This window comes from Mus musculus, chromosome 5 (genome assembly GCF_000001635.26).
Source record: "Mus musculus strain C57BL/6J chromosome 5, GRCm38.p6 C57BL/6J".
In the NCBI taxonomy this organism is placed as follows: Eukaryota; Metazoa; Chordata; class Mammalia; order Rodentia; family Muridae; genus Mus; species Mus musculus.
This window is the reverse complement of record NC_000071.6, coordinates 31,270,968-31,284,526: the sequence shown is the minus strand read 5'-3', so window position 1 is coordinate 31,284,526 and position 13,559 is coordinate 31,270,968. Positions and strand designations below refer to the sequence as shown.

The window sequence follows — 13,559 nt, the reverse complement described above, 5'->3', positions numbered from 1 at the left end:
GGTTACTGTGTGCTGTCTCACTAGAATATACCCAAGATCTCTAACACACCACTATGTTGCAATTTCTTTAGAGTACAGCATCAACAAGTGTGTATAAATGGTATGTGTGTGTTCATGCTATGTACAAAGCATAATTTGCTAAGTCCTTAGGATTAGGGTGTGTTTGTGTGGGAAAATGTTGACAGGAAGATTTGGGTTTTTTTTCCTGGAGAGTGCTATGGTCAGTCAAGAATGTGTGGATCAGCCGCTAGGGCTGAGGAATTTCTAAGGTGGCATCCTCAAAGTAAAACTGAAATGTTGTGTCTCAGGGAAAGTTGGTTAACCATCCATGCCCACCCTATGCCTTGGCCTGGGCCACCAACAGCATTGTGGCCGCTGGCTGTGACCGGAGGATTGTGGCCTATGGAAAGGAAGGCCATGTGCTGCAGACTTTTGACTATAGCCGAGACCCTCAGGAGCGGGAGTTCACCACAGCTGCTGCAAGTCCTGGAGGCCAGTCTGTTGTGCTGGGAAGTTATGACAGGTAGGTCTCCTGTCTAGTCGTATCTTCTACCTTCCTTCTCTGTGAATTGTGCCAGGCAAGTCATTCTAAACTGTAATGGGAGCCTGGGCAGAGGCAATGTCTGTTGAAAAGGATTCTCAGATTGGCACACATTGGCACGTTGGCAGCTTCAAAGTGCAGGATGCTTCCTCGGCCTGCGATTCCTGGCAGAATTCATCGCATTCTTCATGTCCCCATGGAGCCTCCTGCAGACTTTAAGTTTATCCTGCAGTACCATAGTTGTTGCTTCTGTTTCGAGGGGACCTTGAGGAGAAGGCTGAGCAGTCATCTTTTTTACCTCCGGTGCCTACAATGGCATCTGCTTTGTGATTATAACCACTGTTTGGTGAGTGAGTAAAGAATGAATGGGCAGATGAGCAACTAGGATCTTGTCCCCTGTTTTGTGTCTCAGTTTTGTACATCTGTGTGTTCCTCTCTGGGTTGTCCCACTCTTCACTTGTCTCGCTTTTTCTACTTCTGTCCTTTTGTGTCATTTTTTATTTTTTGAGGTGGACTCTCACTCTATAGCCCTGAATAGCCTGGAACTCACTAGGTAGACCAGGCTGGCCTCAAACTTGGCAGTGATCCTCCTGCCTCTGTTCCCAAATGTTTGCATTACAGATGTGCTCTGTTTTCTTTTGCCTTGACTTTCCAAACTCCCTTTGAACCATCTAGCTCTCTCCTGCTGGGCTGCCTTGAGGCCTGCCTTGATGGATTGTTGGGTGGCGTTAGCTTCCCTTTCTTGTAGAATGAGACTGCTCTCCTTTAGTTACTATCTTCACTCTTTTGCTCCGCCCCCATCTCGTCTAAAAGCCACAAACCTTTCTAGACTTCGGGTGTTCAACTGGAGTCCTCGAAGAAGCATCTGGGAAGAGGCGAAACCCAAGGAGATCGCTAACTTATACACCGTCACCGCCCTGGCCTGGAAGCGGGATGGCTCACGACTCTGTGCGGTGTGTTTATAACCCCTTTCTGTATTGGTGATGGTCTCCAAACTAGAATACTGTGACACTAGAGAAGTCCAAACTGCCTTGTGACTTCAACCTAAAAATCTACTGTCAAAGGCAAGAAAGGGAAATGCACACCATTGGAGGCCCCAAGGGACAGTTTTCCAATCCAGCCTGATGTCTCACTTTGTCCAATCCACATGTGATACCTATAAGTCCTAGGGTTGCCACCTTTTGGATTCTGATAGGTCCAAAACCTGCCTGCCCTTCTGCTGGCCACTTGTCTCTCTAGACTGTGTCACTGAGGTTTGGGGTGTTGAGGGCATCTGACACCTTCCCTGTGCCAGTGCACCATGTGTTGCCTCTCATGCTGTCCCTCTCCCTCAGGGAACACTCTGTGGTGGGGTGGAACAGTTTGACTGCTGCCTCCGAAGGAGCATTTACAAGAACAAGTTCGAGCTGACGTATGTGGGCCCTAGCCAGGTGAGCAGCGGAGATCTCCTGGGCTCGTTCATCTGTGTAACATTTTCCCACCTGCTGGCTGCAGCCAGTCTCAACTTTAACCTTCATCCCAGTGGCAGAGCTGTTGTGGGGAACAGAATGTATCAGGGGAACGCCCTGGCAGCTTTGTTGCTACTTAGCTGTTCCAGCACTAGATTCTTTTGTCCAGGGACTGGGTTATCTTTCTGGTGTAAAACTGTCTACCCAGTGCTGACCACAAGAAGCATCGATAAGCAGGTTTACAAATGAGCCACAAAGCTCCGAGGTGAGGTGCGCTTCTCACGCTCCCTCTGCCCCTCCCTTCCTTTCCTGATGATTTGTTCCTTTATCTTTGCATGCTCTCACCTTTGTCCATATCCATACACATAATTAACAATCTTAGACAAATAAACAAAAAAGACAATGTGGCCCATGAATCTCAGGCCAGCCTGAGCTACATATGACAAGTTCCAGGCCAATCGGGGTTACATAGTAAGACCTTGTATCAAAAATAAAAACAAAGCAGAAGTTGAATGTTGTAGGTTGCTCTGTAACTTACTTCAACAGTTGAACAAAAAGAAAATCTTAGGAGGCTAAGGCAGGAGAATGGCCAGTTGGAGGTCATCTTTGGCACATAGGGAGACTCTTAAAAACCCAAAATAATAATAAATAATAACTATTTATTATTATGTTTACTTATATTACCAATTAATATTATAAAATATTATTATTTTTTATTACTATACAGTAGTCTTAATAGATAGAGAGACTTGTACTAAGAACTGTGGAAACAAAGTGAGAGATTGGTGCGATTCAGTAGAACTTTCAGAATCAAATGTATCGTGAACAGCAGAAGCGGGACTGTGGAAGTATTTCCTAAGTAGCAAATCCCCATGTGAGTGTCAGGCATTGCCATCATCAACAGCATCCCAGGACAAGTGCAGATGCAGGCATTAGCTGTGTTCAGCATCCTAGAGTTGTGTGAAAGGCAAGCACCTTCGCTTCTCTTCTGTGCTGGGAAAGGCTGAAGGGCTCACACTTGTCCCTTACCAGGTGATTGTGAAGAACCTGTCTTCAGGGACCAGGGTGGTGCTCAAGTCACACTATGGCTATGAAGTAGAAGAGGTGAAAATCCTGGGAAAGGAACGTTACTTGGTGGCTCACACATCAGACACACTGCTGCTGGGAGACCTGAACACGAACCGCCTCAGCGAGGTAGGGACCAAGGATGCAAGATTGGGCAACGGGATGTCTTGGCTAATTCTGGGGACCAGGACCCCAAGAGGTAAGATCCCCAAAAGAGGCCCTGACATTCTGATGGTGGTGACCTTGTTTCAAGAAGTGAGAGGGGTAAAATCCTGGAGTATGAATTTCTTTAGTCAGGCTGTTTTTACACAGCCACCTCTGAAAGTGTAGGAAGCAAGGCAAGGCTCTGACACAGCGCATCTTCCATGCAGCACTGAAACCTCCCCGATTGAGGTCTCCCGGCCTTGTCTTGGGTAATTCTCTACATTGTCTCTGGTGTTTTCTCCTTACTTTGCAGATAGCCTGGCAGGGATCTGGGGGCAATGAGAAATATTTCTTTGAAAATGAGAATGTAAGTAGAACTCAGCCCCTGCCAGCATGCCTATAAACCTCATTCCAGCTCCTAGTCAGAAGGCTGAGTGGGAGGGGCAGGAGCCAGCAGGTAGACGGTGGGGGTCGAGCAGGAAAAGAGAAGGAGAAGTCACCCTAAACTATACTACCCCTCCCACTGTTTTTCTCCTCGCCCCTCTCCCATTCTCCCCAGGTGTGCATGATCTTCAATGCTGGAGAGCTGACCCTGGTGGAATATGGGAGTAACGACTCCTTGGGTTCTGTGCGCACCGAATTCATGAACCCTCACCTCATCAGGTAACCTGACAAGGTTCTCTGAACCCTTGAAGGCCAGGAGAATTCCTTTTGAACTTCTAAACTATGCTTAGATTGCCCCCAGATCAGTCTGAAACTTCATCCATACGGTACTCAGAACCTTCAATACAAGCCCTTACCTTACCAAGTCCTTTATATTTCAGCGTCCGTATCAATGAGCGCTGCCAGCGAGGAATGGAAGATAATAAGAAATTGGCTTATCTTGTTGATATTAAGACAATTGCTATAGGTAAGATACTCTTGTAACTTTAATATCAGAACAGATACCTGTGTTGCACTCTGTATCACAGATTTTGTCAGTGAGGAATCTGAGAAACTGAAAGACACCAGGTAAATGCATTTTTACAGTGGTTATCCAAAGTGTCCCTGTGGGCATGCCTCCAGGTAACTACCTAGCTGTGGATGTAGATATATAGGCTTGTCCATATAATTACCATGTTCTCTGGGCATAGAGCTCAGGGCCAGCAAGTCGTGAACAGGAGAGAGCTATCAGCATCTGCAGGAATTTTCCTGCTTAGACATCATGAAATCATAGACTTTTTAGAACTAGAAGGGCCATCATTTTAAAAAATCCCTTATTAGTGACTAGTATCAATAAAAACTTAATTTGCATTCCACAAGGATTCCATTTATAAATCTTTATCATTTTTACCACCAAATGTTACAGGCATCAAGAATAGCATAGCACCCTCCAGAAAGTATAGACATGTGAATGCAGCATGGCTGTAAGAGTGGGACTGTGGTCAGCCAGCCACCCCGTGTGCACTTGCTGCGTGTGAGTCTACCAAACTTCCTTAGTCTTTCTCACACAGTGGGAACAAAGTCAGTACCTGCGTCAGATGGAAGCACTGAGATCCTCGCCTGACGCAGAGTCGTTCAGTAAATTCCGACTGTTGATAGTCGTGACATACTAGTAAAACTTGCTTACCCATGCCTAGTTCTGCTGAATCATAACAGTTTGTCATATTTACACTGAGTCTTTTGCTTCATATCTTACTCGTGACATTTAACGTGTTAAGTTTTAAAAGATTTCTTTTTATTTGATATGTATGGCTATTTTGCCCACACGTGAGTGTGTGTGTGTTCCATGTGCGTGTCGGGTGTTGTTGGAGGTAATGCCACTCTCTGAGTCTGTCCTTAGAGTAGACTCGCTGTATTTTCACCTTCACTAAGTATTTCCTGCTGCTCTCCACGGAGGCTGACCAGCTTCCTTCCGTTTCTCTCACACTCTCTCGAGTCGTGATTGCCTGGTGTGTGTGTGAAAGCTCCTGCATTTCATATTGTCACTCAGATGCCTTCTTCTGTGAATTGCAGTTCTCATCCCGAACACATTGTAAAAGTCAAGTCGTCTCTGTTAGAGATGAGAAGGCCTTCACATATACATGTGTATGAGCATGTGTATGCATGTGTGTGTGTTTGTAGCCTCTGCAGATTTTAAGCCATTCCCTTTTTAGTGTCTTTAGTATTCCGACATTTAAAAATGTTCCTGTACTTACTTATGCACTGGGCTTGGGGGAGGCGTGTATGCATAGCACGCAAGTGGGGGTAAAAGGGCAACCTGAAGCAAGGGGTCAAACCTCAGCCCTGCATCACCTTTAAAAATTAGATAGGGGCCAGCAAGGTAACTCACACCTGCAGGTGCTCGACTCCGTGCCTGAGGGCTTGAGAGGGAGAGCACTGACTCCTGCAAGCTGTCTTCCGACTTCCAAATGTGCTCCTCGAAATTTTTTTTAAAAAGTAAATAACAGTAATTAAATGTTGTTCTTGTTTTTGTTTTTTGAGACAGGGTTTCTCTGTGTAACCTTGGCTGTCCTAGAACTCATTCTGTTGACTAGGCTGGAAAAAAAATTTTTTTAATTAAAAGACAATTGAGGTTGGGATGTAGCTTGGTGGTAGAGAGTGGGGCAGGCCCTGGGTTCAGGCACCAGTACTGCCAATATGACAGTAACACGGTTGCTGATTCTGAGGTCTTGTTTAAGAATGTTTCCCCTATGCCCTCCTATATTTTTACATTCTTAACTTCTGCTTTCCACCTGGTATTTATTTTTGTATTTGATGTGGGTTTTAGCTTTATTTCTTCCATCTGTTTAACCATTTACCCACTGGTTTGTTATGCCATCCCTGTCATAAATGATGCTTTCATACACATATGGGCCTCTTCTTAAGATAGTTTCATATTTCATGAATATCCATTTCTCTTCTGAGCTCAGAAATCCTGGTATCTGCAGTGGAAATGATATGTAGGCCAAGAAGCCTAAGACTCAAGTGGCAATGACAAACTATGAGACTTCAGACTAGTCCATTCAGTCTGAAGTCCATTCACACACACACACACACACAGAGAGAGAGAGAGAGAGAGACACACACACACAGAGTTTGTCAATTTTCCAAGTCACTAGTCCCTTAAGTATAATGAAAATTATTGACATTCCCCCCAAAAGTGCATATACATAAAATTTTGTGTGTAATTTCAAGGTTCACAAAGCCCTTGCTAATTTTTTGTTTTGGTTTTGGTTTTTTGAGACAGGGTTTCTCTGTGTAACCCTGGCTGTCCTATAACTCACTCTGTAGACCAAACTGGCCTCAAACTCAGAAATCCACCTGCCTCTGCCTCCCAAGTGCTGGGATTAAAGGCGTGTGCCACCACGCCCGGCACCCATGCTATTTTAACATGGCTTGGTTTGGCTTAGTTTTGGTTGCTGTTTTGTTTTGTGGTTTGGTGTTTTAAGACAGGGTCTCATGTAGCCCAGATTTACTTTGAATTCCTGATCCTCCTGCCTCAGACCCTTGAGTATTGGGATTACAGATAGAAGCCACAATGCCCAGTGTCATAATCTCTATGTCTCCAAAGTTAAGACTACCGCATAACTAGTCTGCACGCTGGCTGGTCTCCAGTTGGTCGCCTTCCTGACTCGGCCTTTCTGCCTTTGTCCAAAGTCTGATTGTGAGCCACTGAGCTCGCTGACCCTGGCTGACTCGAGGCTTCCTTCTCCTGCTCTATCTGTGTGCCCCTCCACTCTTCGATGCTCATTTCCCCTTGAGCACTCCATCACTCAGGTGTATGTCATACACTTGGAGTATGACATCACCAAGGCCGTTTCAGTCATCAGTTATCTCTGGAACTCAGGACCACATTCAACTGTTTTCAACTGATTGTTTCAAGTCAGGGTCAGATGAGGTAGCTGGAGCTGACCTACATAGAAGGGGCTAGCCACAAACTCCCTCTCTTTGTGCCTTAGCTTTCTGGGGGCTGGGATGATAGCCATGTACCTCCCATAAGACCTTTTAGTTAGCTGCAAAGTCAAGTAAAACTATCTGTAATTCTAGATAAGTTTCTTAACTTTCTTGTATGTGTCTTTGTGTCTGCGGCTGCATCTAGCCTGGGCTAGACTCAAACTTGCTCTGTGACTGATTTTGAACTGATCTTCCAGCCTTCACCTCCTAAATTCTGGGACTATAGACATGGAATAAATATTATGTGGCAAGACCTAGTTTTTGAAGCATTCTAGAAAAATTGTTCTGTATTGGTTTTTTGAAGTCCTCACTGATACCCCTGGACTGATGAAATGTTCTTAAAGTCCAGCCTGTTTTAAGACCAGAGTTGTACAGACCAACTGTAGCCTTCCACATGGCTGGAGTCACCTTCTTACCCTGTCTTCTTCGCAGTGGATCTGATTGGTGGCTACAACATTGGTACTATCAGTCACGAAAGCCGGGTGGATTGGCTAGAACTTAACGAGACTGGACACAAGCTTCTCTTTAGAGACCGGAAACTTCGGGTGAGAAGGGTTACTCGGTCTTTAGGCATAGGATGGTCCAGAGGGTGTGAAATAAGCTGTTACCAAGGACTGTGGTGGGCAATGCAGAACTAGGTTCTTGGTTCTCTGTACCATTAGCATAGCAGAGGAACAAAGGACAGTCTGTATTCTATCACCACCTGTCCTGTGCACTGGACAAGAGTAAGGAGATCGTTTTATGATGGGAACAGAGTCAGGAAGGGCGTTTGAGAATTGGCTTCTCTCTTACTGTTCACAAGTCTGTGTCCTCATGAAGCTATGTCCCCCTTCCTCAGGTCTGGCTGACCTTTGCCCAGCCCCTCTCCACCAGTGCAGTTCAGCCACACTTAGCTCAAAGCATGGAGGCTGGCTTGAGTAATCCCTTGAGTAACCCTTACATAGTCTTTTCTCAGTATGGCATCACTAAAGAGGTTAGCCTTTCTAGTGATTGTCTGTGGGGCATTAGGCTATGCACAGACAGAGCATAGGTGGAACTCTGGCGGGACGTGGGCTGTCCTTCCCACCCCCTTCCCCTAGGCCCCTTTTTAGTTCCCTCAATTGTCCATTGCAGTGAATGAACCACTGTGAATTGGCCACTCATTTAGTTTTGTTTGGCAGCCTCTTTAGTCTGGTCCAGGCTTACTCTAAGAATGAAAGTCTGACCTTCACCTACCAATGCCTTAACTAGTGGGTCTTAGCTCATTTGGTCTTCTCATCCTTGACCAAAGTTAGGATATACCAATCTAGAGTAAACCCCAAGGGCTGGAAACTCATTTTGCCACTGGGGGAATGGGCAAAATCAGATGATGTCATCACACCCCTTTTAACTGTGCTGTCTCTCTCCTCTTCCAGCTGCATCTATATGATATTGAAAGCTGCTCTAAGACAATGATCCTCAACTTCTGCTCCTACGTGCAGTGGGTTCCGGGGAGTGATGTGCTGGTAGCTCAGAACCGAAACAGCTTATGTGTATGGTACAATATTGAGGCCCCTGAGAGAGTCACCATGTCCTCTATCAGGGTATGTTGATACCAGGAGACCCCAGACATGTGTCAGTCTAATTAATTAGAACCCTGAGGAGAAGACCATGCAGGCTGCTTTGTTTTCTCTGTGTACCACCCCTAATCTCTATGAGAAAACTGCAAGCACAGCCTGTATCCCCTCCCCACTGGTGGCCCAGCCTCCACAGTAGTCCTTGCTTAAGTTTCCTGACCTTGTATTAGATTCCTAGAGGGAAGCCCACATTGCAGTGACCCTGAGACTGTATGAAGTCGCCATGTGCAGTTCTCTCTAATCTAAATGAGATTAGATCCCGGTGGGAGGGGATGGTACCATATATTCACCCTTGTACCTGTTCACTGTTATAGGCCATTCAAATTCTTCCTTCCTCAAATTACACATAAAACACTCCACTGTCCCATCCCAACATCACACTGTCACACACACATATCCTCCTCCTCCTCCTCATCATCATCATCCTGTTAGCGATATCCTTGAAAGTTTAACAAGTACTTTAAAGGCTCAAGTTAGCCAACCTGTAACCTTCTCTCCCCTACAATAATAGGCCTTGGAACTCTTTAATTTTGACTACCTCCCTTTTTCATTTATTGTCCGGTATTTTAATTCTAACTTTAAAATTTTTTAATTACATTTATTTACTTGTGTGTATGTGTACACACACACACATTCACAGATACCACAGCATGCATGTGGAGGTCAGAAGACAACTTATGGGAGTTGACTCTCTCCTTCCACCATGTGGGTACTGGCATTGAGTACAGGCCATTAAGTGCCTTTACCCCATGAGCCATCTCTTCTAGCTTTTAGTTCTAATCGTTGCTGCTGCTGCTGCTGCTGCTGCTGCTGCTGTGCTGGGACCAAACCCACGGCTCTAGGCATAATGTGCAAGCTAGCATTTACCACTCTGCTTTTAAATTACATGCAGTGGGGTTCTAGAAGTAAGCCTTTAGTTTAGTTTTTTTTTTTTTAAGAAAAAGATTTATTTATCTTATGTGTATGTTAGTGTTTTACCTGCATGTATGTCTGTGTACCACATGCATGCCTGGTATCTGTGGAAACCAGTAAAAGGTTGGGTCCCCTGGAACTAGAGTTACAGATAGTTATGAGCTGCCGTGTGAGGGCTGGCAACCAAACCCAAGTCCTTTGTAAGAGCTAACCAGTGAGCGCTCTCTCCAGCTTCAACATTGAGTCTTTCAGTCTATAGTCTGGCTGCAAGCCCTTCCTAGTCTTGAACTGTCTACATTCCTGCCTTTGCTACGTGCCTCCATGCTGGAGTTACAGCCACCATGCCTGGCTCATACACTTTTGTTTTAATTCCCAAAATAAGCATCATTCATGTTCGTTTTCTTGCTCTTTCTCCCCGCCTCCACCCAATGACCTAGAACTGGGACTTGTTATGTAGCTCAGGCTAACCTCCTGCCTCGCTCTCCCTCCCTAAGTGCTGGTATCACAAGCCTGGGCCACCAGACATGGCTTGCGACATTGTTATTTTTTATGGACGGAACTTGGATTTGTCACCAGCATGTTTGCTTCCTACCTTTTCTTCCTACGCTGTCGTCTTCCCTCGGAAATGACTTTTCTTCTTGAGAAATCAATTAGAAATCCCTTAGGTGAGAGTCTCATTAGCAGAAAATGAAAACCTCTCAGTTTTTGATGCTCTGAACATGCTTTTGTTCTAAAAACAGTTTTAGACTCAGGACCTAAGTTTAGACCAACAGCTAACTTTTCCTAGTGTTTTGTAACATGTCATCCCTATAATTCATGGGCTTGTTCTGAGAGACTTATTAGCAGCTCTTTTCTCTTTGCTTGCTTTGAAGATCTTTTTTTTTTTAATTTCTAATTGTGTGTGTGTGTGTGTTTGTGTGTGTGTGCATATACATGCACACAAATGAGGGCAGGTACCTGCTGAGACCAGAGGAAAGCATCAGATCTCCTAAACTAGAATTACAGGCAGCCCTGAGCTGCCCGTCTTAGGTTCAAGGAACCAAACTCAGGTCCTCTGCCAGAATGGTGCACACTCTGAGCCCTCTTCCCAAGCCCTCTTTGGTTGCTTTTAAAGCTACTTTTCGCCGGGCGTGGTGGCGCATGCCTTTAATCCCAGCACTTGGGAGGCAGAGGCAGGCGGATTTCTGAGTTCGAGGCCAGCCTGGACTACAGAGTGAGTTCCAGGACAGCCAGGGCTGCACAGAGAAACCCTGTCTCGAAAAACCAAAAAAAAAAAAAAAAAACAAAAAACAAAAAACTACTTTTCTTGGGTGTTTTGACACTATACTATATCTTTTCTACATAGTATTTTTTCCTTGTGATGGCTTCTTGCTATATAGGACAGAGTGGCCTCAAATTCCTGGGCTCAGGCAATCCCTGCCCTGGCCGCCTGAGTGTCGGGGACTGTAGGCACAGGCCACTTCGTCAGATTAGAGGTTTGGGGGTCTATCTAGTGGATGGCTAGCAACTGCTCCTATGCATTGGAAGTAAAATGTCTAGTGCTGAGATGTACCTCTTGCCTTTATATATACATTTAAATGTTATTCCACTCGCCATATGCTGTGTTTCCTGTAACTGTGAACACAAATAGCCTCCACAGTCTTGGGAACTTGTCAGCCATCCTCTCCCAGCATTCTAACCAGGCGTATGGTGCACTTCTCCTTCTGTCTCGTTTGCCTTTTCAACCTCTTTTGTGTTTCTTTCTTCTTGCCTGTGAACATTCTGGGTGATATCTTTAGCTCCATCCTTCAGTCAGTTGAGCCTTTACACTCGTGTGCTACTCCAGCCGCCACTGAGGTTTTACTCCAGGAGCTAAAGCCGGGCTGGGAACTTGTCCATGCTCAACACCACAGGTTTCACTTTATAAAATTTCGTTTGATTCTTTTCCCAATATGCCCAGCCACTCCACAGTGTTTCCTTACTTAATTTCCCATGTCATCTCCATATCTTTGAACACCTAATATGTAATCTTACAGCAACACATTGCTTATTCTTTTAAAAAAAAGATTTATTATTTAAATTTAGATATTTATTTTATGTATACAATAGGTGCTCTGTCTTCATGCACACCAGAAGAATTAGATCCCATTACAGATGATTGTGAGCTAACATGTGCTTGCTGGGAATTGAACTCAGGACCTCTGGAAAAGCAGTCAAGTGCTTTTAACTGAGCCATCTCTCCAAACCCCATAACTGCTATTTTTAATACCTAAAATTCTTAAAACTCTAAAATTGCTTATAGTTAAAATGTATCCTTTCATACTGGTTGTAGTGGGGGGGGGGGGTGGCGCACAGGCATGTTCACACTCCTGTTACTCTCACTGCATCTTCTGATATGATTTTAGAGCCCCCGAGGAATGACACTCAAGCTTGTCTTCTGGCCTTCTCATGTGGACATGCACAGTCACCTGTGTACATATGCAGTCCACAGTCACACAAGTGTACACATACACACACACACACACACACACACACACACACACACACGTCTTAGTCATGTAGTACTGCTGAAGAGCTGGATGCCACTCTGTTAGTACCCTCCAGGCACTAGAGCTGACATCCGTTAACTTTAGCCCAAGGATACTCAGGCATTTTTATCAGCCTGGGAGACATACAGTGATAGGACACACCACCACTGTCATTCCCTCGGTATGAACCCCAGGCTAGGTGAGAGCAGGCCTGCTCAGTAGCTGGGGGCATGGAAGTGCTAATCAGGAATTGGGCGGTGGGGTGGCCTGTTTCAGGGTGATGTTGTCGGTCTGGAGCGAGGTGGTGGGAAGACAGAGGTCATGGTGACAGAAGGCGTGACTACTGTGGCCTACACCCTGGACGAGGGCCTGATTGAGTTTGGAACAGCCATCGATGATGGCAACTACACCCGGTGAGAGGCTGCTGACAGCCAAATGGTGGTGAGCGAGTGTGGGTCTAGGGGACACCTGCAGTGACCCCTTAAACTGCCATGGCTCACGGGGTCATGTGATTCTAGGAAGACCCTAGACAAGAAGGGCAAATACCTGTGGCCTTTGTTCCTCCCCTTTTCCTACCCAGCACCAGTGTGCCCCGGGCTCCTCTCTGTCAGATCCAGCTTCACCCATGCACTTTGCTTGCCTTCTTCTCCAGGGCTACAGCCTTCTTGGAGACCCTGGAGATGACTCCCGAAACAGAGGCAATGTGGAAAACCTTGAGCAAACTGGCCCTGGAGGCAAGGCAGCTTCACACTGCTGAGAGGTAAGAGCGGTGTGCATCTGAGATGCTGATAGCTAGGAGGCTTCTGAGTGCTCATCTGTGGGCTGTTCCTGCCCCGTGTGCAGGCACCGCCCCACCCCACCCCAGCCCCACCGCAATGCTATGAGCCCTCCCTGGTGTGCTTACACACACCTGCCCACCCTAGATTTGAAGAATGTATCTTTTAAAAAATAGTTTTAAATTTTGTATATAAGAATGTCAGGGTGTTGGTCTGTGCACAGGAGTGCAGGTGCCCACCAAGGTCAGAAGAGAGTGTTGAATCCCCTGGAGCTGGAGGCTCGGGAGGTTGTGAGCTGCCTTGATGAGGTCCTGGGAACCAGTCCTCTACAAGAGCTCCACACATTCTTATCTGCAGAGCCATCCGTCTAGCTTTGAATATGCCTTAATATTTTTTCTTCCTTTTCTTTGCAAGGTTCCCCTTTAAGAGGTTGGTTGTTAGCTAGGCAGTAGTGATGCACACCTTTAATCTCAGCACTCAGGAGGCAGAGGCTGAAGAATCTCTGAGCTCAAGGCCAACCTGGTCTACAGAACGAGTTCCAGGACAACCAGGGCTACACAGAGAAACCTTGTCTCCCAAACAAACAAACAAACAATCCCAAGTACTGAGACTAAAGCCCTGTGCTGCCACTACCACCTGGCTACTTACTCTTTTTT

General features: G+C 45.8%; 1 protein-coding gene across 3 annotated transcripts in view; it reads left to right on the top strand.

Annotated features, from left to right (window-relative positions):
- Nucleotides 1-13,559, top strand: part of Ift172 (intraflagellar transport 172) — a 38,113-nt gene that overhangs the window by 6,865 nt on the left and 17,689 nt on the right. For all 3 annotated transcript variants that reach the window (XR_003955698.1, XR_003955699.1, NM_026298.5), the window contains exons 8-18: nt 309-523; nt 1,371-1,494; nt 1,876-1,971; nt 3,022-3,183; nt 3,512-3,565; nt 3,758-3,861; nt 4,023-4,108; nt 7,546-7,658; nt 8,508-8,675; nt 12,404-12,540; nt 12,780-12,887. Coding sequence is in view for 1 of the 3 variants with exons in the window: in NM_026298.5 (NP_080574.5) it covers nt 309-523; nt 1,371-1,494; nt 1,876-1,971; nt 3,022-3,183; nt 3,512-3,565; nt 3,758-3,861; nt 4,023-4,108; nt 7,546-7,658; nt 8,508-8,675; nt 12,404-12,540; nt 12,780-12,887 (1,367 nt within the window). In the remaining 2 variants the exon portion in view is untranslated. The remainder of the gene's footprint in view (nt 1-308; nt 524-1,370; nt 1,495-1,875; nt 1,972-3,021; nt 3,184-3,511; nt 3,566-3,757; nt 3,862-4,022; nt 4,109-7,545; nt 7,659-8,507; nt 8,676-12,403; nt 12,541-12,779; nt 12,888-13,559) is intronic.